Here is a 23,181-nt window from a genome sequence, read left to right as displayed (position 1 = left end):
CAAACGCCGAATGCAAACGGGCTTGGGCCCTGATATTTGATTTTTTCTGGCTTCTGGGGCCGCTCTGTGCTCTGCAATTAGATTGACACATGTACAGCATCCCCAGCCATTCAAAGGGGTTCGCAGGGACACTCCAAAGGGATTTTTTTTTCCTTTTTCTTTTTGGGTGGAAGATATTAAAGAGGTATCTGTTGTTTGGCAATTTTGCTAAGTCTGTCTTCATTACTTCAACATTGTGCATTTGCTAATTTGGAAGCCCCTTCCTATTGACAGCTCTGCTCCATACACCTGCAAGCAATTTGCAGAGCTCCAATATAGGAGAATTGCAGAGATGGCAGCTCGCACCTATTTTATTTTTTTTTTCCTTCGCTTTTCTCAATGCACAGCAAATTTGGCTTTCAGTGCGTTATCTCTTTTGTTAATGCAAAAAGATTCCCTGGGCGAAAAAATTGCTCATAATTACCAGAGAGATGGGGAAACTGCATTAGAATAAATAAACCTGAAATTACTGTAATTATGTTGTGTTTGATGGGCTCGGCTTGTAATCAAGAAGAGAATACAGTGAAATGATGCTGACCCTCTTGGGTTTGCAGCTGTACGCGCACTTTGGGGTCTTTTTTTGCAGAAAAGAGTCATTTTGATCATCATTAAGCTGTGTGTAACCTATTTCAGAAGTGTTTGAAAATGAGGGGCACTTTTTTTTTTTTCCCCAACAAGGAAAAAATATATCCCAAAATTACATTTTGCCATTTACAGGCTCATCCATAAGGTTGTGTTTGCGGGGTGACAATTGTTAAAGGTATAATATTCGAAATCAGGACTTAATCATTGTAATGAGGTATTGTTTCAATATAAGCACCTTTGGATTATTCATAGTTTAATTAATATCCTCATTATGAAAATCTTCGAATCAGATATTTGATGAACTACTTGTCAGCAACAAGGCAGAATTAATTAGGCCTGTATTGAGATTAACATTTTCAAATCTACAATTATAGTAGACTCTAACTCAAGACCGCCTCGCTGAGAGAAAACTAATAATTTCTCTATTTGAACTGTTAGCAAGACGTTATTGAATTAGCAGAAGCTAATATATCTTTAAAGCGCTCCGAGCGGTTTGACCGCCCCGCTCTTGTCCGGTCAAAGGCGTCTGGTCCTCGGCTGCAGCCGCCGCGGAACTGCGCGGGGCCGGGGGCGCAGCGGGACCGCGGAGCCGCCCCGCTCCCGCTCCGCTCGGAGCTTCGGGCTGCTGGGAACCGGGCTCGGGCCGTGGCACCGCGGGAAATCCAGAGCTGGGAAGTATTTTCCGGGCCGGATCCGGCCCCCCCGCGGGCCGCCGCGCCGCGTGTGCGCGCCCAGGCGCATGCTGCGCTGCCGCGTCCCGGCTGCGCGCCGGCTCCGCGCACTGGGGAGTGGGTGCGTATCTCGGGGCGGGTGCGCATTGCCCCCGCCAGGTTGCACAGCCGCTCCCCCGCGGGACCTGCGCGCAGAGCCGTGCACGGCCAGCCGGCCAAGCCCCGCCGCTCCCGGCTCCGCTCCGCGGCGCTTGACCCCCAACGGTGGCTGCGGGCTGGGCCGGCGCTGGGGCCGCCCCGGGGAGCGGGCACGGCCGAGCCCGGCGCTGGGATAGCCGCCACCGCCCCGGGCCGGCTCCGCCGCCGAGGGGATGCGCGGCCCAGGCGGCCGGCCCGGCCGTCGGGGCGGGGGCCGGGGCTGGCCCGGCCCGCCCGCCCCCCCTCCCGGCCCAGAAGCCGTTCCCGGGTGTGTGTGTCGTCCCCCGCCCTGGCCGCCGGGGGTCCCGTGGCCCGTCGCGGCGTGTGGCGGAGCCCGGCCGGGCGCCCCCGGGACAGGCTGCCCGGCCCGGGGCGCGCCGCCGCCTGCCCCCGCCTCGCCTCCCGGTTACGGCCGCCGCCGTCCCGCCGCGGAGCGCGGAACCGGGCCCGGGCCCGGGCCCCGCTCCCGGCCGCGCTACGAGACAGGGAGCACGCGTGTCTCTTTTTCCAAACCATAATTTTACTGTCTCAAAGAAACTTTATAACTTATGTACAAAGATTTGTGTGATTTTTTCCTTTCCTTCCCCAGATACAAAGCAATAAGTTAACATTCTCAATATAAAACTAAACTTTGACATATAGAACACTAAACACAGCCGAGCTCAGTTTATCACATCTTCCGAGTTTCACAAGTAAAATGTCAAGATCTCAGTACACAAAGCATCATGTTTTACAGCCACACGAAACAGAACGGAAATAATAATAATAATAATATTAAAAAAAGGCTAAATTTGTGCAACATGTTTACAGAACAATAATAATAATAATTAAGAATAAAATATGTACAGCGAGTAGCTCCTGCACGTCGGTTTGTGCATTTCGGCTTCGGGCCGGCTTTCCGCGGGGAAGCCTCGCCGGGGCCGCGCGGAGATGCGCCGAGCTGCGCGGAGCTGCGCGGGTGCGCCCGCCCGCCCGCCTGCCCGGCGGGTCCCCCCCCGCCGCCGCCGCCCTCGGGGCTCTCGTTCCGTCCTCCGCGCCTTGCTTCACCCCAGCAAAGCGCTCGGCAGCTGCTGCGATTCCACTTCGGAGTACCAAACAATGTGCATTTATTCCCTTTGTTAAATACGCGAGAAATGCAAACCTATTCGGACCAAAGCTCTCCACACCAGCGACGTATAAAAGTTACTGTAAAAGTTAAAAATCGCATCCTTCTCCTGTGGTGATTTATTGGGGGGGGCCGGGGCCGGGGGACCGCGTGTGGTTTCGTTCAAAGCAAACCGTGCGTCCGAGCAGTGCACTCAGCAAGCCGGGTTGTCCGTTTGTTTCTAGCACTCTCATAGTGGTAATTTAAATCAATAAATAAAACCCCCGTCTTCCCCTTTTAACAACAACAAAAAATATACAGATGGAGAGTGAAAGGTACAGAAAATGTCGAGGGAAAGAAGCTCTGGAAATTGTACAGCTTCCTTCCCCCTTGCAATTGGAGAGACTGTCAGATCGGGGTGGTAAATAAATGACCTACATTTCAACAGACACAGACAGACAGACAGGACAGAGGAGAGGTCTTTCCCCCCCCCCAACATCTTTTTCTGATTGTCCCACAAAGCCGCGGCCGGCGCTCGCTCTGCTCCCAGGCTGTTGTGCGGCGCTCGGGGCCGCTCCGTCAGCTGTCCGCGGTGGGAGCCGGCCCGCATCACATCTGTGCTCCGCGCACCCAGCTACAGGGCCGCGTCCTAATGGCTGCATGGGCAAGAGACCTTCTGTTTGTTTGTTTGCTTGGGTTTCTTTTGTGGTTTTCCTCTCTCTCTCTTTCCTCCTCTTTTTTTTTTTTTTTTCTCCCCCCCCCTTCCTTTTGTTTCACTTAATTTCTTTTTTTTTTTTTTTTTTTTTCCGTAATAATTTTAATTCTTTTCGGGACCGATAGTGCTTGCGGTAGGGGAAAACGGATTTATAATCACATCAGCTGCGGCTGCTGCATAGCTTCTTGGTGGGCCGAAGGATACCACGACGTGTAGCTGGGGATGTAGGTGCCCGGGGTCCCCGACGAGGCCTTACCGGAGGCGGAGGTGGTATTCCACACCGGGGGCACCGGTGGCGAACTGCCCGAGAGAGCCCTGCCGTTGGTCAAGGCGCTGCTCTCCAGGGCGGCCCCTCCTTGCTTCATCAGCTTCTTGAATTTGGAGCGCTTGTTCTGAAACCAAATCTTCACCTGCAAACGGGAACGGGGGCAACGCTCAGCACCCCTCGGTTACGGTCCACCACACCTCCCCCTCCCCCCCGCCGGAGTCCGACGGACCCCCCCGCACCCGGCGGTCCCCCCAGCTTCTCCCCCTTATTCCCGCGTGGCTGCTGTGCTCGTTGCCATTTTGTGAGGCCAAACCACCCGGTAAGACACCCACAACCCCCCCCCGCGCCCGCCCCGCCGCGGAGGCGCAGCCGGTGCCGCGGAGGCCCCCGCGGCGGGGCGGGCGTCGCACCGGGCCCCGTTGCCCGCGGCTGTGACCCGTCTGCATCATGCGTGGGGTCTCCCACGTCGGCGGTGGCGACGGGGAGAGGACACGGGAGAGGGGCCGGCTGAGTCGGAGCTGTACCTGTGTCTGGGTGAGTCCCAGAGATGCTGCGAGCTCGGCTCTTTCAGGAAGAGCCAGGTACTGAGTTTGCTGGAACCTCCTGTTCAAAGCCTGCAGCTGCAAACTGGAATAAATAGTCCTGGGTTTGCGGATTTTTTTCCCTTTCCCATTAAAGCGAACTTCCCCTCCTTCTACCACAGTGCTTTTCTCCGATTCGGCCCCTACAAACAACAAGCGATGCAGAATAAATAATAATAATAGCAGCAATAGTAATAATAGCAGTAACAGCACTAGCAGCAGCAGCAATAGTAACAATAACAGCAGCAACATCAACAATAACAATAATGAGAAGGAAGAAAAGTGAAGCTCGAGTAACACTAACAAAGGCTCCGGGCGATTATGGCAGCCCAGGCTTCTTCCCAGAGAAAGTTTGCTATTTTTACAGGCTGCAGTTTAGGTTTAATTACCCTTAATTGCATACATTGTTTATAGCGCTACGCAATAAATAATTACGAAGACTAATACGTGCACATCTGGGTTGATTTCTTTTCCAGCCAGGCATTGTGTACTCTGTGTACTGCTCCCCTGTGATCCTCAGCCTCTCCTGACTAATATTTTGTAATTTAATTTAATTTCCCCCCCCCGATAGATTTTTTTTTTTTTTTGATACGAGCACCCTCCCTCCCTCCTTGCCTTCCCTCCCCCCCCCCTCCCCCCCCTCCCCAAAGCCGAGTGCACCTACCTGTCTCCTCTAACCGGGTCTGAGTCAGGCTGGAGCTGTTGGGGTAGGACTGCACTGAACTGATGTAGGGGTTGCTCGAGTGGCTGCTGACCGAGTTGACATAGGGGTAGCCCAGCGGTCGGGAGAAGGACGAAGCTGTGCTGTACGAGCTGTCAGGCTGAGAGTGGCCCGCGGAGTGTAAACAGTGCATGGAATAGTGTCCGTGGGACATGGGAGAAGGAGACATTTGCTGGCTGGGCGGCCCAAACTCCATAAAGACAGCCTTCCCTGAGACGGGGCTATTTAGACTCTCTGGCATGGTAGTCATGGTCATTTCTTGTCGCTTGGTCTGTGTGTGTGTTCTCTCTTCAGCTTGCCTTTTTGGGGTCTGTTGTGTTTCTCAGGACAGGAAAGAACCCAATTTAAGCGGAACAGGGTTTTTCACTTTCCATTCATAAGAAAATGGAGTTTGTCTCTTTGAAAAGTCTAAGCATGATGCTGTACATCTACACAAACTCGCCTAAAAGCTTTGACTCAGCCAAGTCTATGAATATTCATGAGCTGGCGGAGCTGATTGGTCCGCCGTCTTGCATAATCGCTTTGGATTGGTCCAAGGCGCTCGGGGCTCGCCCGGACCCCGGTGAGCGCGGAGAGCCGGACTGGCAGCGCCGCGCGTCCCCGAGCGCCGGCCGCACGCCCCGACGGCCCCGACGCCGCCGCTCCCCGGCCTCCGCCCCGCTCCGCCGGCCCCCGCCGCCGCTCTCCGGCCGGCTCCGGGCGACAGCCGCCCGGGCCCCCCGCTCCCGCCGCCGGCGGCGCAGGGCGCCGGGCCGGAGCTCGGCAGGAGGCAGCGCGCCTCCCTCCGCCCTTCTCCGCCCCTCGCCGCGCAGGGGACGACAACCGCGCTCTGCCGGCACCGGCGGGCCGCGGGGGGTGCTGGCCCGCCGGGCGGGCTCCGCTCCCCGCTCCGCTCCGGCCGACGGCGGCGGGACCCGCCGGCAAAGCGGACGGGCCCCGTCTGCCCGACCGCGCACACTCCGCGGGCGCGCAGGGGCTCTCCGCTCCGGCCCGCGGGTCCCAGCGCCGGCCGCACCTCCAGAGCGCGCCGCCCGGTTATCGCCATTATTGTTCTTAAAGGGGAGAGAAAAACCATTCAACGAAACAAAAATCGCCCTGAACGGGCCAAACGGCGCATTTGAGCTTAAAATGAAAACTTCCGCGTGCGTGAGCGGTAAATGAGGTGGGACTTGGGAGATCCTCCCCAGAAAGCCCACGATGAATCCCAAATTACTTTGTTAGATAATTAGAAAGTGTTGATAATTATTTCTTTCATAATTCAGCGGTGTGACTGTAACAGGAAAATGATCTTGTGAAAGTTCACACGTGCAGATGTATTAGTTACCGATTCATTTGATTAAATGCTAGTCTCAAGTGCTCTGATCCGCAGCTGAAGGCGGCCCCATTAGCATAACACTGATGTTTAATTTTCATACGCATAATTAGCCATATATTTAACACTAATAGCAACATGCAGCCTTCCAGCATTAAACAGCCTGGGATTTGATCTGGCCTGGGCTGAACTTTCCCGGTTACACCTAGGCTGTCTAGGGTGCGCGGTGTGCACGGCACCACAACTGTGTCATCAAGAGATTTTGGCAAAGGGAGAACCCCAATAAAAGTGAACATTCAAACCAAATCGCGGCGCTGATATCGTTACCGGTGTGAGCGCCGTCCTGCCCCGCCGGCAGCGGGGCTGGGGCACCCCCGGCGGCGGCGGCGGTCCTGGAAGCAACCGGCTCATGGCTGCGCAAAGCTGGCAAAACCGAGCCCCTCTGCTCCGGGCCTTTTTTTTTTTTTTCCTTTCATTAGCGGCTCTGTCGGTTTTAATTGCCCATTTCCTAACGCCTCTTTTACTTCCTCTCCCCCCTCCTTTTTTTTTTTTTTTTCTCCCCCCCCCCCCCGGTTTTGCTCGCGATGCGCAAAGTTCATTTTCACAAAACCGCGGCGGCTTGGCGCGGGAAGGGGCGGTAGCGGTGTGTCCCCACACAGACTCCTCCGGCAGCCGGCTCTGCCCCCCGCGGCGATGTAAGTGACCACCCGAGGCGGGTCTGCGCGCTTGTCCGAGGAGGGGACGGGGCGCCCCGGTAGCTCCGGCACCTCCGCCGTCCTCCGTTCAGCCCGGTGGCTGCGGGGAGGGGACGCTGCTCCGTGCCCGCCGGCCCTGCCGCCGCCTCTTCCCGTCGGCCGAGCGCAGGCAGTCCCCGGGCGAACCGCCGGTCCCGCCAAAACCCCGCGGACCGGACGGCGCGGCTCCGCTCACAGCCGGTGCAGGGCCGCCGCCCCTCCGCGCAACGCCGGCCCCGGGCAGCGCGACCTCGGCGAGCGCGGTGGGGCCGCGGCCGCGGGACGCCCCGACCCCGCGGGGGCGATCGCCCCGTCGGGGCCCTGTCGTCGTGCTCACCCGGCAAGGACTCCTGCGTGAGGGGCTTGTGCGCGGCGCTGCCTGGCCCCGCACCGCCGCGGCGCCGCTTTAGTCCCGTTCGTAATCAGGATTACAAACGCCCGCCATCGACGGCCAGACGCTCCGCGGCGGCCGGTAAAACGCGCAGCCCCGTCAGAGTTACCGGGGGGACTTCAGAGCACACAGCGACCGCCCGGAGCCGCCGGCGGTGCCCTGACGCCGGGCTGCGGGGAGGGGGGTGGGGTCCCTGCGCCCGGCCGCGCCGCTCCCGCCTCACCCCGCGCCGCGGAACGCGCGGGCCGGGAGGCGGAGGCGGCCCGGCGGAGGGGCAGGGGACGGGGGCCGGGGAACACCTGCGGTGCCGTCCAGGGGCTCCCGGCGCGGCCAACCCTCCCGGGAGGCGCCTCTGGCGGGACCCCGGGACCCCCGGCGCCCCTCGGGAGGGGCAGCGCGGCCGGGCGGCGGGGGGGTTAAGAACCAAAATACCTCCCCCCGGGCAGTGCTGGGGGTCCCTCGCCCCCCGCGGCCGCAGCGCGCCGTTTAATCTCTGTGTATTTGTGAAGTCGCTGGCTGCATCGTTTGTTTTTACAGGTTTTCAGGCCTTCCGAGCCCCTCTCGGGGAGGACGGAGCTGAGCGGCTGCCCCGCGCTGTTAGCCGTGTGCCGGGGGGCGTCCTGCTTTTTGAAAAGATGCTGTTAGAAACTATTAGAGCTGACAGGTCGCTGTACTCGGGTGAAAACAAACAGCAGAGTAAAGCTGTAAGTAAGCGGCTTACTTCTGCCCTGAACCGCTGCGGGAGCCGGTGCCGAGCAGCTCCGGGCGCCGGCATACGCGGCCGATCGGCCCTCGGCCCAGCCCCGCGCCTGCCCACAATTACGGGCAAGCTATTTGTACCAAACCCGCACCGCCGCTGCCGCGGGTCTGGGGCACTTCTGGACGTCACCTGCTTATCTCCGAGGCTACCCCGCATTTCACGGGACCGGGTCCTGGTCCGGTAGCCTCGAAGGACCAAGGCCAGACCCGTCTGGCCCGACGGGGCGGTCGGCAACCGGTTAATCGCAAATCAAACTCTCCAGCCCCGGGCAGCCCCGGGACAGGACGGCAGCGAGCACAGCGCCGAGCGAGGACCATCAGCTCCAAACTCCGGGCAGGAGCCGGGGCTCCTCCTCCAGACCGCAAACTCCTCCGTTTCTGTTAAACTACGGAACTCCTCTCCCTTAACTAACGTGGGCACCGCAGAGCAGTGATTACCCCAAACCGGCTAATTCTTCAAGCAGGGCAATTATTGATCTCCAGAGAAGCGCGCTTTGCATCTCATTTTTAATCACTTTTTGCGCTGTGCAAAGAGAAATTAGCCGAAGCAGGAAGGGGGGGCCTGCTGCTGGGAAGGCTGGGGGGGAAGAGGCTGCTGCCTCTGCCTGCCACCCTTGGGAAACTTTTTTCCATCCTAGTAGAAGTTACAGCCTGGGAAACAGCACTGTGCTAATGCAGTGAAGACAAATTCACCCCATAGTTCAGCTATAAGGGGAAGATACCATGTTCCTCTGTCCTCTCAGCTGCACAGAGACCGTGTCACCGGATATGTGTTTGTCCCATGCAGGATTTGGGAGAGGGGACCCGCTCCCTGCCCCTCACCCCAAATAGCCCAAACCCTCTGCACTTGCAGGCTGTGCATGGCTGCTTCCAGGGTCACAAACAAGCCAAAGGACTTTTATTGAATACTCACCAGGTAACACACAGAAAGGACTATATCCAGAGCTGACCCCTCAAGCTGCATTTTCTGTCCCCTGCAGCGACTTATGCAACACCCATTCCCCACAGAAATTACAGAAACCTCCTCCCTGTCCCGAGTGAAACTGGAAATCCCAGAAGTACAGCGAGTCCCTCCACTCCTTGCTCCATCTTTAGGCTTCTTCCACCAGTTCAGAGAGGATTTCTGCTCCCTCTGAGGTAATCACAATGGTATGTTCAAACTGTGCTGATCTGAAATGCACATTTAGCAGTTATTAGGGGGCCAATGCGTTCACCACGCCTGTAAAACTCACCCTTTTTTTTTTTCTTTTGGCTGTCAGTGTTCCACAGCTTAGGAAAGATCAGAAAATAAAATCAGGCACCTTTTATTGTCTACAGAAATTGCAGTCCATTTATCCTTCAGAATCTTAAATTCGGGAGATCCTTCCATTATTATTGGCTCTGCAGCAAGAAAAACAAAATGTATTCTAAAGTTAGTCGCACTCCCGACCGGACTGTGAAGCAAGAGAGGGGGGGTTGTCCCAGCAGGTAGCTCCCCTTCCGCACACGCCCCATCCTCCCCGGGCCGGCACTCTCCTGCAACACTAATATGTGAACTAAAGAGAAGGACGAAGCATCAAGGTAGGAAGTTGCCCATTCCGCTTTTGTAAAAGCGGGGAATTTTAATCAAGCTTTAATTAAGACCCCGTGGATAATAACCAAAGCACCAACCACACTTACAAACAGCGGATAGTTTTAAATATTTGAATTTTTTAAACAGGCTTAAAATGTTCATTAAATCAGCAAAACAACAATTTTCTTATTTCCTTCTAATTGCCGCGCCATTTAGCCACACAGTGAGAAAGAGGGCTTTTCCCCCACCAGCTCTCCATGATTGGTATTGAGCGCGTTCAGTCTGCGGGGCAAGGCTCTGACTGGTTACCGGCACTGCAGCCCCCAAACCCAACCCGCAGCTCTGACGGGCAGCAAATGGCACAGGAGCCACTAGGCTGGTGTAAGCCACGGCTTCGGGGACACAGCCGCATCCTTGTCACCCTCCCCGGCCCAACTGTGCCGGCAGAGTCTCCGCCTTGCCAAAAATATGCATCAAATATGTCCTTTAATAAGATTTATAATAAACATTTAATTTTTGGAATCTTACAATTTGGAAGCTATTTCACCCAATTGGTTTCTTAATGCCTTTTTAAAAATGGTACTTTAACCTGGTTCCTGAGGGGTCAGTGTCACCGACATCCCCCTGTCTGCATGGATATTTCTGTATCTCAATAAAGAAACGGTACGGATCTGGGCTGCTCTGTGTGTGCTTTTTAAAAGACAACCACAGCAGAGAGTTACTAACCTATTGTGAACGCCATTCCCTCTTCCATTAACAAATCACTGTCATTGGCTGCAAAAGAAAATAAAAACACGTTTGTGGCTGTTGGGGCACGGTTTGGTTTTTTTTTTCTTTTTTTTTTTGGTAGTAAAACGCAACCAGCAATTGGTTTCTAAACCCCTTTTTGGCTCGCAGGTACCGTGTACGCCGGTCCCCGCCATGCACCGGCCGAAGGCGATCCCGCCCCGGGCGCAGCGGGACCGCCCCGACGGCGGCTCCTTCCAGGCCGGCTCCGGGGGCTTGAACTTTTCAGTGGAGATTTTTCTTTGCCCCGTGACAAACTTTGCCGGCGTGGCTCGGGCGCGGGCGGGGTGCGGGACACGGCGGCTGCCGCCCGGAGCGGGGCGGGGGAGGCGGCCCGTGGGGCCCAGCTGCCCCGACGGCTCCGTTAAAGAGTAATTTGTCCTCAGAAATAGCGGCGCCACTCTCAGAAAACGAGGCCGGGGCGGCCCTCCAGCTTCCCAGCGTGGAAAGCCCCCCGGCCCCCCCCCGGGACCGGCAGCGTGCGCGGGTGGGGGAACCTCTGCTCGTTTTCTCGCCCTTCCCCCTTCCCCGGAGTCATTCCATCACCGACGGCGGAGCGAGCGCGGGGGGCGGCGGGTCCGGCCGGCGGGAGCCGCTTACCGTGGTGCCACACCTCGGGGTGCCCGTGGAAGTACGACCCGATGCCGTGGCCGACGAAGGAGGGGCAGACCTGGAAGCCACCCCGCCGTGCCACGGAGCTGCGGGGGCAAAGAGGACACTGTGAGGGAGCACGCCCCGACCACCTCCGCCAGCCGCAGCGGCATCACCCGGCTCCCGCAAGCTCTCACCCCTGCCCCGGCACCATGTCACCACTTTGCGCCTGCTCCGAAAGACAGCAGCAGTCGGAGCTACCATCGGTGAGCCACTGTTAGGTTTCAGAGTTAACATGCCTGCCAGTGGAGGCTGGTAGCTCCTGTGCCATCCCTGCTGTCTAAGCACTGGGTTTTCTGCAGAAGAGGGTCCTGCTGCGGACAGGGAGAGTTAAGAGCCCTACCCCTTCCCTTTCAGAATACTGCAAATGTTCAGTACCAACATGTATTGAAACTCAGCAAATCTGTTCACTCTAATTAACAATGTATTTCTAATGAACTCATCACCACAGTAGCCAAGCCAAATAATAACAAATACAGTGTTTCAGTTCCGCCTGGGAGATCTGTCCTTCATGGCCTGCCTCAGGAGGAGTGTCTCTGAGAGCTGCCTGCAGGAACATGGCCGGGCACTGATCCCTATTCATGTTGGGAAAGCAAACTCCTATCCTGATCCCTAAAAACCAGAGGACCTGGAGATATGTGGGGTGTCCTCTGGCTCCTGGGCCACCACATGCCTGCAGGCTTCACTCCCGGGCTCTGCCCTTACTCAAGCAGTGTTGGAGGGGACGACTTGAGGCAGCTCAGCCAGGAGGGCTGCTCACATCTGAAACAGAAATGTGCAGAGATTTGGGGGGACCGGGAGGTAGATTAGAAGTGACAAGGAAGCTACCCCTGTCCTTCATATCATCCCCACACTATTTCTAAAATCAAACAGGAGCAAAACAAGAAGGCACTTAGCCTAAAAATATTTCACCTGCAACATAAAAAGCTTCATTTGTTTGTTTTAAATCAAGGTAGGCAGTTAAAAACTCCAGGTTTGCCTATATTTACACCCTAACAAATGCTTTCTCAAGAGTTCGACTACAGGTGGAAAAGTGGAAAACTTAAGAAACTCAAATAAAGGTGTAAGCTCTCAGAGAAATTAAAGCATGTTAAACCCCATGGGGAGGCTCTTATTCAGCTGCAAAGTGGCCTCAGCTTGCTGTATGCAGTAATCCCTTTGCACACCAGGCTTCACAGACCCTGCAGTGCTGGCTCCAGTGCCCGCAGGTCACCATCCCAGAATTTAATGTCACTGCAATTGAGGGACATGGTGCTCCACCACAGCGAAACGGCAATGAGAGAGAAGAGTTGGGTCAATGGTTAATAATGCTGCAGTGTTCAGACCTTAAGAGCACATTTTAACAGGATTTGTATATTAGCTTTTATCTACCCGTTGCCCTGATACAAAGACTCATCACATTTCTTTCATTAACTCTGGACAAGAATGGAAATTTCAAGTTTAACTGCCCCCAAACTCCTAAGTACTGACAAAGAGGGTTACCAATAAGGCTAGAAGTTGGGATTCATCTGGTTGTATTCAAAGTCCAGGCTTTTACCTCATACATCATTTATGTGGAAAAAAATCATGAAGGTTTATGCAGCGAAAAGTCCTACTAGAGATGGAAAAGTCTTTCTCCCCTGCCTTTCTATCATGTCACCCATGTCTGGGTCAGAGATTTGGCCTGCTGCCTATGACGATGCTGAAGGCCAAGGAAGAAGCACGGGGAATGGTGAGAATTTAGAAAGCCAGATTACTCAGAAACAAACACAAAACAAAATGGAAGATCTCCAGTGACCAAGCCCAGGCAATGCAGATAATTATTCCCATATGGGTGAAGTGATTCTCTGAAGAGAGAGGGGAGAAGCTGTCCATGCAACATGTGATAAGCTTTTCTTTCACCTTCTTTTGCAAGTCTTTTTGCAAAAGCATAAACAATCCCACAGACTATTCAGCTTTGCTGATGTCTTTACACAGCACCCCTGACCACTGAAAGCGCACGGACATTTTTTGAGATGCTTTGTATTATTACAGGATTTTTCCCCCAGAAAAATCCATCTTCTGTAGCAAGACAGAACGCTTTTTTTCTGTGCAGCTATTCTTCCGAGCACCACGGCTACATGGTCTCCTGTGGGCAGTGGCAGCTCTTGCCCCAGCAGTCAGCTGCTGCCGAGGGTGGCAGCAGCAGCTGCGTGCTGGGCACTGGCTGCACGAGCACTGGGGCACACAGAAGGCAGTGTTAAGACAGCATCCCATCCTCACATGGTCAAAGTGGTTCTTGTGCATTTCAATGGTGAATTCTGCCACTGACTTGCCAAACAGCTTGACACAACTCTGTTAGCATCAGTACTTCAGTGGTTGCTGTCTGTGCATCAAAAGAGGGGGCCTTGGAGCTCACAGGGCTTTGACATCTGCCCTGACAGATGCCTGTGCCCCTCCTCCTTCCCACTTAATAATGTCTACGTACAGAGCTTGGGTATTCTTTACATAAAATGTAACATGGTCAATGAACCTGAAGTGACGCACAGAAAACCTGTGGAGAAAATAAGCTGCAGGTATGAAACTCAGCCATGATCAATCTGTTTTTAGTATTTGCATGTGCTTCAGAAGCACTTTATGGGAAATTTCAATCCACAACTACTAGCTTTACTTTGGAGTATTTAAAAAAATCCTAGTAAGATCTTATATTCTTGTGGAGTTCCAGTAAAACACCCAGCTTTCGTAAAAAAACAAAGCTACTAACCTCAGCTACAACTTGCAAAGGTAATCCTGTAAATGTACAGGTTGGCTGTAAACGCTGGCAGGGAGGACTTCAAAACAGCTCTGAGAAGAGTGAATTAAACTGTTGGTCTTGGTCAGATCAGCCTCTCTGGCCTCCAGGGTTCCCAGACTGTGGAATCTGATTTAAAAATCAGAATGCCATGGAGCGGAGCATTTTTGCAAAAGTTTGCCATTTGCTGCTGACAACTGCTCAACACTTTGGTCTCGCTGTCTCATTGCCCAGCTCAGGGTCTGTCAGTGGTGGCCTTTGTTTCCAGCCTTCCCTGGAAGGCAGCCTTAACAAGACTGCAGCCCCAGCTCCATGAGCTGCTCCTTGCAGACAGGCAGCGTAAGATCAGGCAGCTGGAGGAGTCCTGATTGCAAGTGAGAAAGCAGTGAAGGTGGGAGGCAGGAGTTGGCATGGCTGAGCTGGGCTGCCTGGCATCTGCCATGGGAAAGGAGAGCTGCACCACTGGGTGGATGTGCCAGTCTGCCAGTTTCCCTTGGCCGTGGGGCGTGTCCCAGTCAAATCACTTCCAGAGCAAAGGCTGGGGCAGCAGAGCCACACCACACCAACAGCATCAAGGGGAAAAAAAGGTTCTTCAGCATAATAATTGTTAAAAATATCCATTGACATTTATAATCACACATTTTATTCTTTGAGCCACGTTGCATGCTTGGGCAGAGGTGAATTGAGCAGGACTAAAAGCATAAATGAGCCCAGTACTTGATTCTATGTTTTGTTGCCATGTGTTTCAGCTCAGGGGCTGCAAAGTCAAGAGTACCTGCAGTCCTGCTCCTCTTTTGCTGATGGCAAAGCCAGGCAAAGTGTCTGGTGTTGGGATGGACCGGCAGTGACCAAGCTGGTAAAGGAACATCACTGAGGGCCAGGCTGTCTACCTAAATCCATAGGCAGAGCCTCTCGTATGGTGGTATTATGCTTCTGAGAGTGGGCAGAGACAGGAGAGTTGGGTGTCAGTTCCCTCCTGAGCATCCTCTTCCCATGTTGCCAGACAACAGCTAATTCTCTGAAAGGAGAGCTGAGTGTGGAGACATGCATTGTCATCCTGCCAGCAGCCCAACAGGGAAATTGCCACAAAGCAGCAACAGGCAGGATCAACTCTCTACAAAGCTCTCCCTGATACTCTGGAGCCTCCCCTGGAAGGAGCTCTTGGGTGATAAATACTTCCAATGAGGAGCTGAAAAGCAGGTTGAAAGAATTTCCTTAGGGGACTGGCCCTGTGCAGATGGCCTCTAGGAGCATCTACCGGATATCAAGCATCCCAGCTCCAGAGGAAGACACATCCATTTAGTCTTCAGACTGGAAATCCCCTTTTTTTTTGGAAAAAAAAAAACCCAAAACCTGCATTTTCTTTTCTTTTTGCCAAATTTTGTCACTTTTTCCTCAAGGCAGATCTAGTCCAGTATTATAAGCCCTCACTGAAGAAATCAAGAGAAACAAATCCCATTTTCAGCATTGATAGCAACTGCTTCTCTGGGCTCTCTGGTGACACAAGGGAAGAATTTGGCTGATTAGACAAGATGGCACAGACTGCTTTGCTACCCAGGCTGAACATCCCGGTGAACTGATTCCCAGCTAGGGACACTTCTCCCGCAGTGCTAGTTTCTTTCCCCAGGGATGAAACTTTATCAACAACAGTCTTGCAGAGCAGCATGACATGAATGGCTAAAGTTGCTAAACAAATCTGTCTTACACTTCTGGGCAGAGAACACACTTAGGAAACACTGAAAGAGATAACCGACCTACCTATGATAATTGTTTTTTTAACTAGGGATCTGAATTAATAAATATTTTAAAAAAATTAGAAGTGATCACATTTTTCTTAGATATATTGTTAGTTAAATGACCACTGAATGGCATATTTGCGTTTTTACTTTTTAAATTACTGAAAACAGCATCAGCCTAAACTAGATTTGCTTGCGATAAAAATATCTATTTTGAATAGTACCATATTATCTAATTTGAGAAATTTCAAAATTCTGCTGGGAAAATATTAAAGTATTTTTCTCTTAAATAGTAATCCTACACTGAGGGAATGCACAAGTTCAGGGATTCCCTATAATGACAATAAATGTTGAGGTATAATTAGTAATATTTTTGAAAGCCAACAATTGTTTTTTGAAAGAAAGGTACATTTTAGTTTCAAACTGGAACACAAATTACTGTATTTTTCTTACAATAGTGCTGAACTTTTATTTGAGGTTCTGTGTTTCTAAAAGCAGACATGATGGATTGAAATAAAAGATAATTTATTGCAATGCTTACTTTCAAGTGCAGAGAGAAGCAGTGTAATTGTAATTTACAGTAGCTGTCAAGGAAAATCTATCACAGATGACATTAAAATGACTTATTTTGCCTGAGCCACTTATTGTTTAAATGTGCATAATCTGATAGAAACAGATTTTTTTAAAAATCTGCTTTATATTGTTCTAAATTAATATCAAAACATATACTTATGAGTTAAACATTTTAAACCATTTATTAATACTTTCATCACTACTATTTTTTCCCAGGAGTTGGAAATTGGTTTATTTAACAATATCACATTTATGTTTCTTAGCTCTCTACACTCACAACACTTCCATGTGCCTAAACTCACTGTCTAAAAAGTAGATATCAAACTACATGTTTGTCTGAAACAGAAATGTCAGAAATGGTAGAAGAAAATGGAACATAGGGCCCGATTCTGTTTCCACTGGAGCTGACCGACAGTTTTGCCACCACCTTCAATAAGAACAGGTTAGCAAAGATTCAAATTTTTCTAAGCAAAGTAACTCATGAATCCATGCAATCTTTTATTTGCAACTTGTAGCTGATGGGAAAAGGAACTGCCATCCAGGAAATAGTGTCAGCAATCGGGCTTCCATAACAAAGACTATGTTACAATACTGAATGCAAACTTACCTCTGTGGGTATAATTATTCTCAAACCTATTGTAGAAAGGAAATGTTCTGATTATTTGTGCCTATGTCCTGCATATCACTTGAGCATCTTTATAGAAATATTGATGAAAAAAACCTAGACACATTTCCATTCTGATGGGCCTAAATGTTTTCAGCTTGTGCATGCTTGTTCTCAGGTATTTATGGTGTCTAACTCTCCAGAAACTTAAGATTTTGATTTATGTATGTATTATATATGTCTGTCTGTGCATTCAAATGTTGAATAACAAATAACCAGAAACACACAGCTTCACCAAACCAAGGCGATCTTTCAGCAGAGGCAGTGTTAAAGTAGTTCTAAACAAATCACATTTAAATCATCGACACAATAAAATCATGAGAAATAAAGTTAATGACCTGCTATTTCATATGTAGTTTTGAACAGCTACTAGCTTTGATTAATCTGCTTTTCAAAGGGGGCGCTGACTATATATTTACACTTTGCAAGTAAACTGACCTCCGTACCAACACAGCAAAAATCCAATGTCACATTCAATTCTGTTCTTTTTCTTCTTCTTCCTTTTTTTTTTTTTTTTTTTTTTTTAATACAGCTAGAATTAATGTAGTGAATCTGTAATGAAATGCATTATCCTGCATGGAGATTTATCAGATTTTCCAATTGAATGCCATGCTTTGCTAGCACTAGCTGGAGTTCACCTGCATGTTGGTGTGGCGTGTGGCTCTTTTTTGTAAAGAGTTAAGTTGAACACAAAAAAAGGGAACAAAGGTCAGCACCCAGCCGCCACTTGAATGTGAGATTTTTCTTTTTATTCCCCTTGATGTATACTAGGCTCTGTGTTATTAGTCTTAATGATGGAAAATTGTAGTGTTGATACAAATCTTTTTTTCAAAGTAGTAGGCGGGAGCTCCATTTGTTAGTAAGTTTTTTTGTGACTAAAAGCCACGGACAGTACATTTATGTAGCAGTAAAAGGCCTAGATGCTCTTTCCATAGCAGAGCTAATTATTCCTACTGTGACCTTACTGATCTACCCTGTTCCTAGTACATCTCATCTGCACGCCTGTTCCTCTGTGTAGATGGTGTCAGAGAATATGAAAAACCCTATAATGAAACCATTTTCATGATGGAGAAAGGCTACTGGAGTTGCACTTGCTACAAAGAGGCTCAATTATATGAGTAATTGTGATAATTTTCTACATTCATAGCCTTCAATGGGGAAAAAAGAATGAGAGCCACAAAGGAAAATTACTTTAACAAGAAAGTACAGAGAGTAAAAATGGAAGAAGAGACAAAAAAGGGGAAAAAAATAACCAGAAAAAAAGTTTAAAAAATAGATCTGGAGGGAGGAATAGCAAGACAGGGAGAACAACAGAAATGCTCAAAAAGCCTATGTGCAGCTGTGTTGCACAATTAAATTGAATTTTTTTTCTGCAGTTGATGAATGTGACTACTGCAAATGTGCCTCTGTAGTTAGCTATCATTTGTTGTTCCGTGACAGGAAAAGGATAATTACCTCTCAGAGAGAATCAAAGGCTGACATGCCCTTTAGACACAGCCATGAATGCAGAGCTCGATAGAATGCTTGAATAAGAATCCAGTGTTCTGTGCCCCCTTCTACTCAAGAATAAATTTTGTTAAAATGCAAGAGCACCACCAGTAAATTTGTTGAACCCTAGGTGTTCAAAAATATGAGGTGCATCTATCGACTCATCCCATTTGCAAAAATAAAACTACATTTTGAATTCACTTCTATTATATTCATGGACAGTAAGATAGTGAGATATGCATTAAATTTCTTTTCCCAGTAGGGGTCTGATTCAACATTTCCTATGAAAGAACAGAAAGACACTATCCTTTTTCTCCAGGCTAGTTAGCCTATAATTTAAAACTGTCAAAAACACAATTTTATACAAAGTCTTCAATAAAAGCTTCTCAGATATAACCCAAAGAGGTTTTACTAAAGTTTGATTCAGACTCTGTTACAATATTTTTAAAGCTATAAATACATCTAACTGATATTTTGCCGTTCTCTTTTTTCCTTAAAGTATTTGAAGATTTACAAAGAAAAAAAAGCAGCATCCTTTCAAGGTGACTAAGCCTTGCAGCTTTTAAGTAATCAGAATGTATTCAATAGCATGTTGGGACTATTAATAGTCCAGGGAAGTATTGCTTAATGAAATGTATACGATATATGTCTATTTTTTTTTGGCAAACATTTTAAAATAATCCATAGGTACCTTCAAAAAACTAAGCCGTATTTTTATTCAAAACTGCCAGCAGAAGAAGAGTCATGACTGCATTTGTGTGAAGGCTAGAAGAGATGCAAAGTAGGGAAAAATCTCTGAATGTGAGCTCTTTTTTCCCTGTGACGTTAGCACGCACTGCTTTTTGTAAGATCAGAAGCTCTCAAGTTAAATATTTTTGTACTTTTTAAACAAAGAGACTTACTTATGTTGACTAGATCCTTTGTAACATTTGTTATTGCTGTACAACAAAAACAATGGTTTCTAACCTTCTTACATCCTTAGACAGATGTGGTGTAGTTTCACACACAAATAAAAAATAAACAAGACCTCACCGCAAATTACATCTGTTAATTTAAATCTACCTTATGAATATCTTTGACTCCTTCTACAGTTATCATTGCTGACCCTAGTATAATTCACTTTAAAAAAAAAAAATCTCTCTTACCCAAGGAACAACATTATAGCTTGGCAGTTCACATACTGATATCAGACTGAAATGATGGTTTTGAATCATAAAACATGTCATCAGCTTTATACCAAACCACCAATAACCTTTGTCCCACTTGCCAGCCCTCCCTTTACTTGTCAATATGAGGCTTACCTGATTGTGTTTCCAATTACAGAGAAGGGAGCCCCTGGTCTGCAAGCTGCAATTGCTTCATCTCTACATTTCCTGGCAACCTCCACTAACTTTTGACCAGATTTATCCACATTGCCCACCAAAAAGGTTTCAGAGGTGTCACCATGGTAGCCATTGTAATACACCTAAACATATGCAGAAATGTAAAGACGTTTTCTCGTTTTGCATCCAGAAACAGATCATCTCCTTAAATAAATCCATTCTTTCTAAGAATGAGCTATATATTGCAACAGATAGACCATGGCTAAGCTGTATTTGCAAGAATGAGACTGGAAAAGCAAAACATTGCAGAGGAAAAAAAACCCATGAAAGATTGCAAGGTGTGTAAGGGTTGCCAATTAAAAAGTCAAGAAAAGCAAAATTTGTGTATCGCTGCCCAGCAGTGCGCTAGATGATGACACTGCTCAGCTACAGGACATGAGGCTAACTGGGCTATATGCGAGAAGATGGGTGGGGGCAGTGCATGGGCTGAAGGGGGCCTTGGGGGCCATCAGGTGCCCACCCACCCCGGCCACCTGCCCCTGGGACCAGGGACCTGCTTGCACCCCACAGCAGTACGGCATTGAGCCCCGGTGCTGGCCATGGGCACTGGGAGACCCATCGGTGGCTGGCAGGGAGACCTGTATCTCTGCAGCCACCATCCCCCGGTGGGGTTTGAGGTGATAATGTGCACAGCGGGGTGAGAGGTGTACCCTGCTACCAACATCCAGAGGGAGCCCCACAGAAAGCACGGGCCAAACCCACTGCAGCCACTGCAAATTTTCTTTAATTTCACTTCTAAACTACAATGTGACATTAACATTGGAATTTACTTCTGATTTCCAGAGATGAATTTTGAAAGATAATAAATGTACCATTCTGGCACCACAAAATTTAATGTGCTGAAAACATAGCACCCTGTTGAATTAATTTTTTTTTTTTGACATTTCATAGTTTTAAACCTCAGCTTTCCAGAAATTCTCTGCGACGTACAGGAAACCCTGGCTATGCACCATGGAGTTTGGCAACGCACCATTAAAATGGGGTTTGCAGCTCTGCAGTAGAGGCAGGCAGGCACATAATTGTAGGACCAAGACAAATTTCCCTATGGAAAAACAAATGATACTGGTGCACAGTTTTGATCTTCTAAAACATTTTTTCTCCCCCAAACAGTGGGCAACTATCCTTCTAGGACTAATAACTCACCAAGCTCGAAGCACTGAACTTTTGCCACTGGTGAGCTATTTGTGAAAGACAGACTTACATTCTTTTGGTCGATTCCAAACTAAAAAAAAAAAAAAAAAAAAAAATTGGCTACAGACAGTTTATCCCAAGGCTGGGTTTATGTTCAGGTTGAGATGTGAAGAAAATGCAGGCAGTTAGAAGCGAGGAGTGTTTTAAAGAAAGGTGAGTGACAGCAAAGGCCCAACCGTGTTGCCACCCCTCCAGAGGAGAGCAGTCGCAATCCCCTGCTCTACACCTTCCTCTGCCAGCCCAGTCTGCCACTGAATCTCTTTTTTTTTTTTTTTCATTTAATGCCCACTGGGTAGGTTCTAATCTAGCTAGTTCATACTTAAACTGAACTAGTTCATTTTTAGCTCTAGCAAGTACAACACACAAAATCCCAGCATTAAACATCATCATCCTGGAAAAGCACATACAGATTTAAAACACAGGAGAGCTTAAAATTAATAATAATAATAATAATGATAATAACAACAACAATAATATTTACTGCAGCCCATCAACTGCAATTACATATTTTTGACATTAATAAACTACAACCACAGCAACTGTAACACACTAATTCCTTAAAAGTCAATGAAACAACCAAGTTGTGAGGAACATTAACCTGGTCATGGCAGGCTGAAAATTGTACTGTGCTGAGGAGTCAGTGATGGATAATGCTATTGTTTCTACACTAAAATACATTTTAAAGGCTACATGATTCAAGCCAATAAAATTTGTATTTTATCTATGAAATTCTACCGTCTTAATTGTACAAAAATAGATTTTTTTCTTCAAATAATTTGTACATAGCATGAAGTGTTTACACTTAATAACCAGAATAGTATTTCATCATTTTATAGAACCTGTACACAATCATAAACAATTTCTTGTGCAATATTTACTTTGATTTTTATTCTGTCCACCTGTGAAATGTCCCAGTTTTGCTCATTAAAAATAAACTAAAAGATCAGTTAGCAATGCTGAAAAGTAATATTTTTTTCCTCAGCTATTTTGGAACCGAGCAATTATCAAACACAGTACAGTTCAGTTTTAAATGACAAAAAAATCTCACAAAGATAATCAGCAATTCCCATCCTTGCAGGAATGTTCACATCCACAGAAACTTCAAGATTTATTTTATTTTATGAGGTTAAACAGAAAAAAAATAAAAATATGTCTTCAAAAATACCAGTAACATTTAGTCAGACATTATTTGTAAAGCAGAGTGGACAAGATATGCACACCATGTTAATATAAAAATGTTTTGTTTAGTTTATCATGGGAAGTATCTGTCATACGAATCTACATTCTTTTTTAATCTAAGGCACATTATTATCCTGACAGATAAAACAAAAAAATAAAATGAACCTTAATGAGATACAAAGAAATCAGATGTTAAATCCTTAGCTGTTGCACACTGATTTAGTCTAATAAAATGAGCAAACCTACACCAGTTCACCGAAGTAAAAATGTAGACTAAAAATATACTTTAAAAATGATAGATCGCACTGTGTAAACCTGATAGTCAGAATTCTACAATCAGAAAGTATGGAGATGGGGAAGAATTTAGAAAGATTAAAAAACCAAATGAAACCAAACCCAGTTCTGGATCACACATGAGTATACCATGGGAAAAAGGTCACTGACCCTAATTTTAATAGAAAAAATATTTTAGAAAGCTTGAATCTCATGCTCAGAGGTAGGTCTGATAGAGATTTCTTCGCTTCTGCCAGTATGAAATTTGGGTCCATGGAAAATACTATCAAGTTACGATGAGTTTCTTTAATGATTAAAAAAGCTTGTTTTATGAGATGTTACTCCCTTGAATGTGAGATATTATGGCAAAATAACAGTGGGATTCAAAAGACATCTGTGTTCATATTGGAAATAAATGACACTTTGGGAAAATAAAAACATGCACAGTAAGAAGAAAAAAAGCTTCTTCAAGAGATTAATATTTTTTTTTTCTCATAAATGAAAGGACAATTAGGTTTCCAGTTTCTGTACTTTCTTGCTCCTAAGAAAATCCAGCCAGTGTTTATTTAAATAGCTATAATTGACCATTCTCTGGAAATATTAAGTCACAGTTATATCACACTATTTCTGTTTCTGTGCAAAAGGTTCAGGGCTTTTATACCAGAAATGGAACACAACACTACCTTCGGGGATTTTAATAAATGTAGGGAACACTGCTAGCAAAAGAGTTGCTGTCCAAATAGACTGACATACACAGGCCAATGTAGCCTCTAATGACAGAGTAAGATAATGACAGGCCCCACTCAAAATCAGCAGGAAGAGGAAGATCAATCTTGGCAGAGTGAAGGAAAAATGCTGGCTTTCTTCATGTTAGCTCATCTCATACATATCTATCTTCA

The 23,181-nt window shown here is 48.2% G+C and overlaps 2 protein-coding genes across 4 annotated transcripts in view; both read right to left on the bottom strand.

Annotated features, from left to right (window-relative positions):
* Window positions 1-1,991: 1,991 nt before the first annotated feature.
* Window positions 1,992-5,476, bottom strand: DLX1 (distal-less homeobox 1). Its single transcript, XM_074828282.1, has 3 exons — window positions 4,806-5,476; window positions 4,085-4,284; window positions 1,992-3,702 (listed from the first exon to the last, which is right to left on the bottom strand). Exons 1-3 carry the CDS (start codon window positions 5,116-5,118, stop codon window positions 3,448-3,450), a joined length of 768 nt encoding a protein of 255 aa, XP_074684383.1. The 5' UTR covers window positions 5,119-5,476; the 3' UTR covers window positions 1,992-3,447.
* Window positions 5,477-8,926: 3,450 nt separating this feature from the next.
* The window catches only part of METAP1D (methionyl aminopeptidase type 1D, mitochondrial), a 50,780-nt gene continuing 36,525 nt past the window's right edge, over window positions 8,927-23,181 (bottom strand). The window contains exons 6-11 of one of the 3 annotated variants that reach the window (XM_074829112.1): window positions 20,841-20,861; window positions 19,559-19,722; window positions 10,997-11,094; window positions 10,337-10,384; window positions 9,360-9,438; window positions 8,927-9,228 (exon numbers count right to left, since the gene is read on the bottom strand). In XM_074829112.1, coding sequence (XP_074685213.1) covers window positions 9,150-9,228; window positions 9,360-9,438; window positions 10,337-10,384; window positions 10,997-11,094; window positions 19,559-19,722; window positions 20,841-20,861 — 489 coding nt within the window. In that variant the 3' untranslated portion in view covers window positions 8,927-9,149. The remainder of the gene's footprint in view (window positions 9,229-9,359; window positions 9,439-10,336; window positions 10,385-10,996; window positions 11,095-19,558; window positions 19,723-20,840; window positions 20,862-23,181) is intronic. The other 2 variants (XM_074829114.1, XM_074829113.1) reach the window with 2 other exon arrangements.

This window comes from Strix aluco, chromosome 6, assembly GCF_031877795.1.
Source record: "Strix aluco isolate bStrAlu1 chromosome 6, bStrAlu1.hap1, whole genome shotgun sequence".
Lineage (NCBI taxonomy): Eukaryota > Metazoa > Chordata > Aves > Strigiformes > Strigidae > Strix > Strix aluco.
This window is presented reverse-complemented; position numbering and strand designations above follow the sequence as displayed.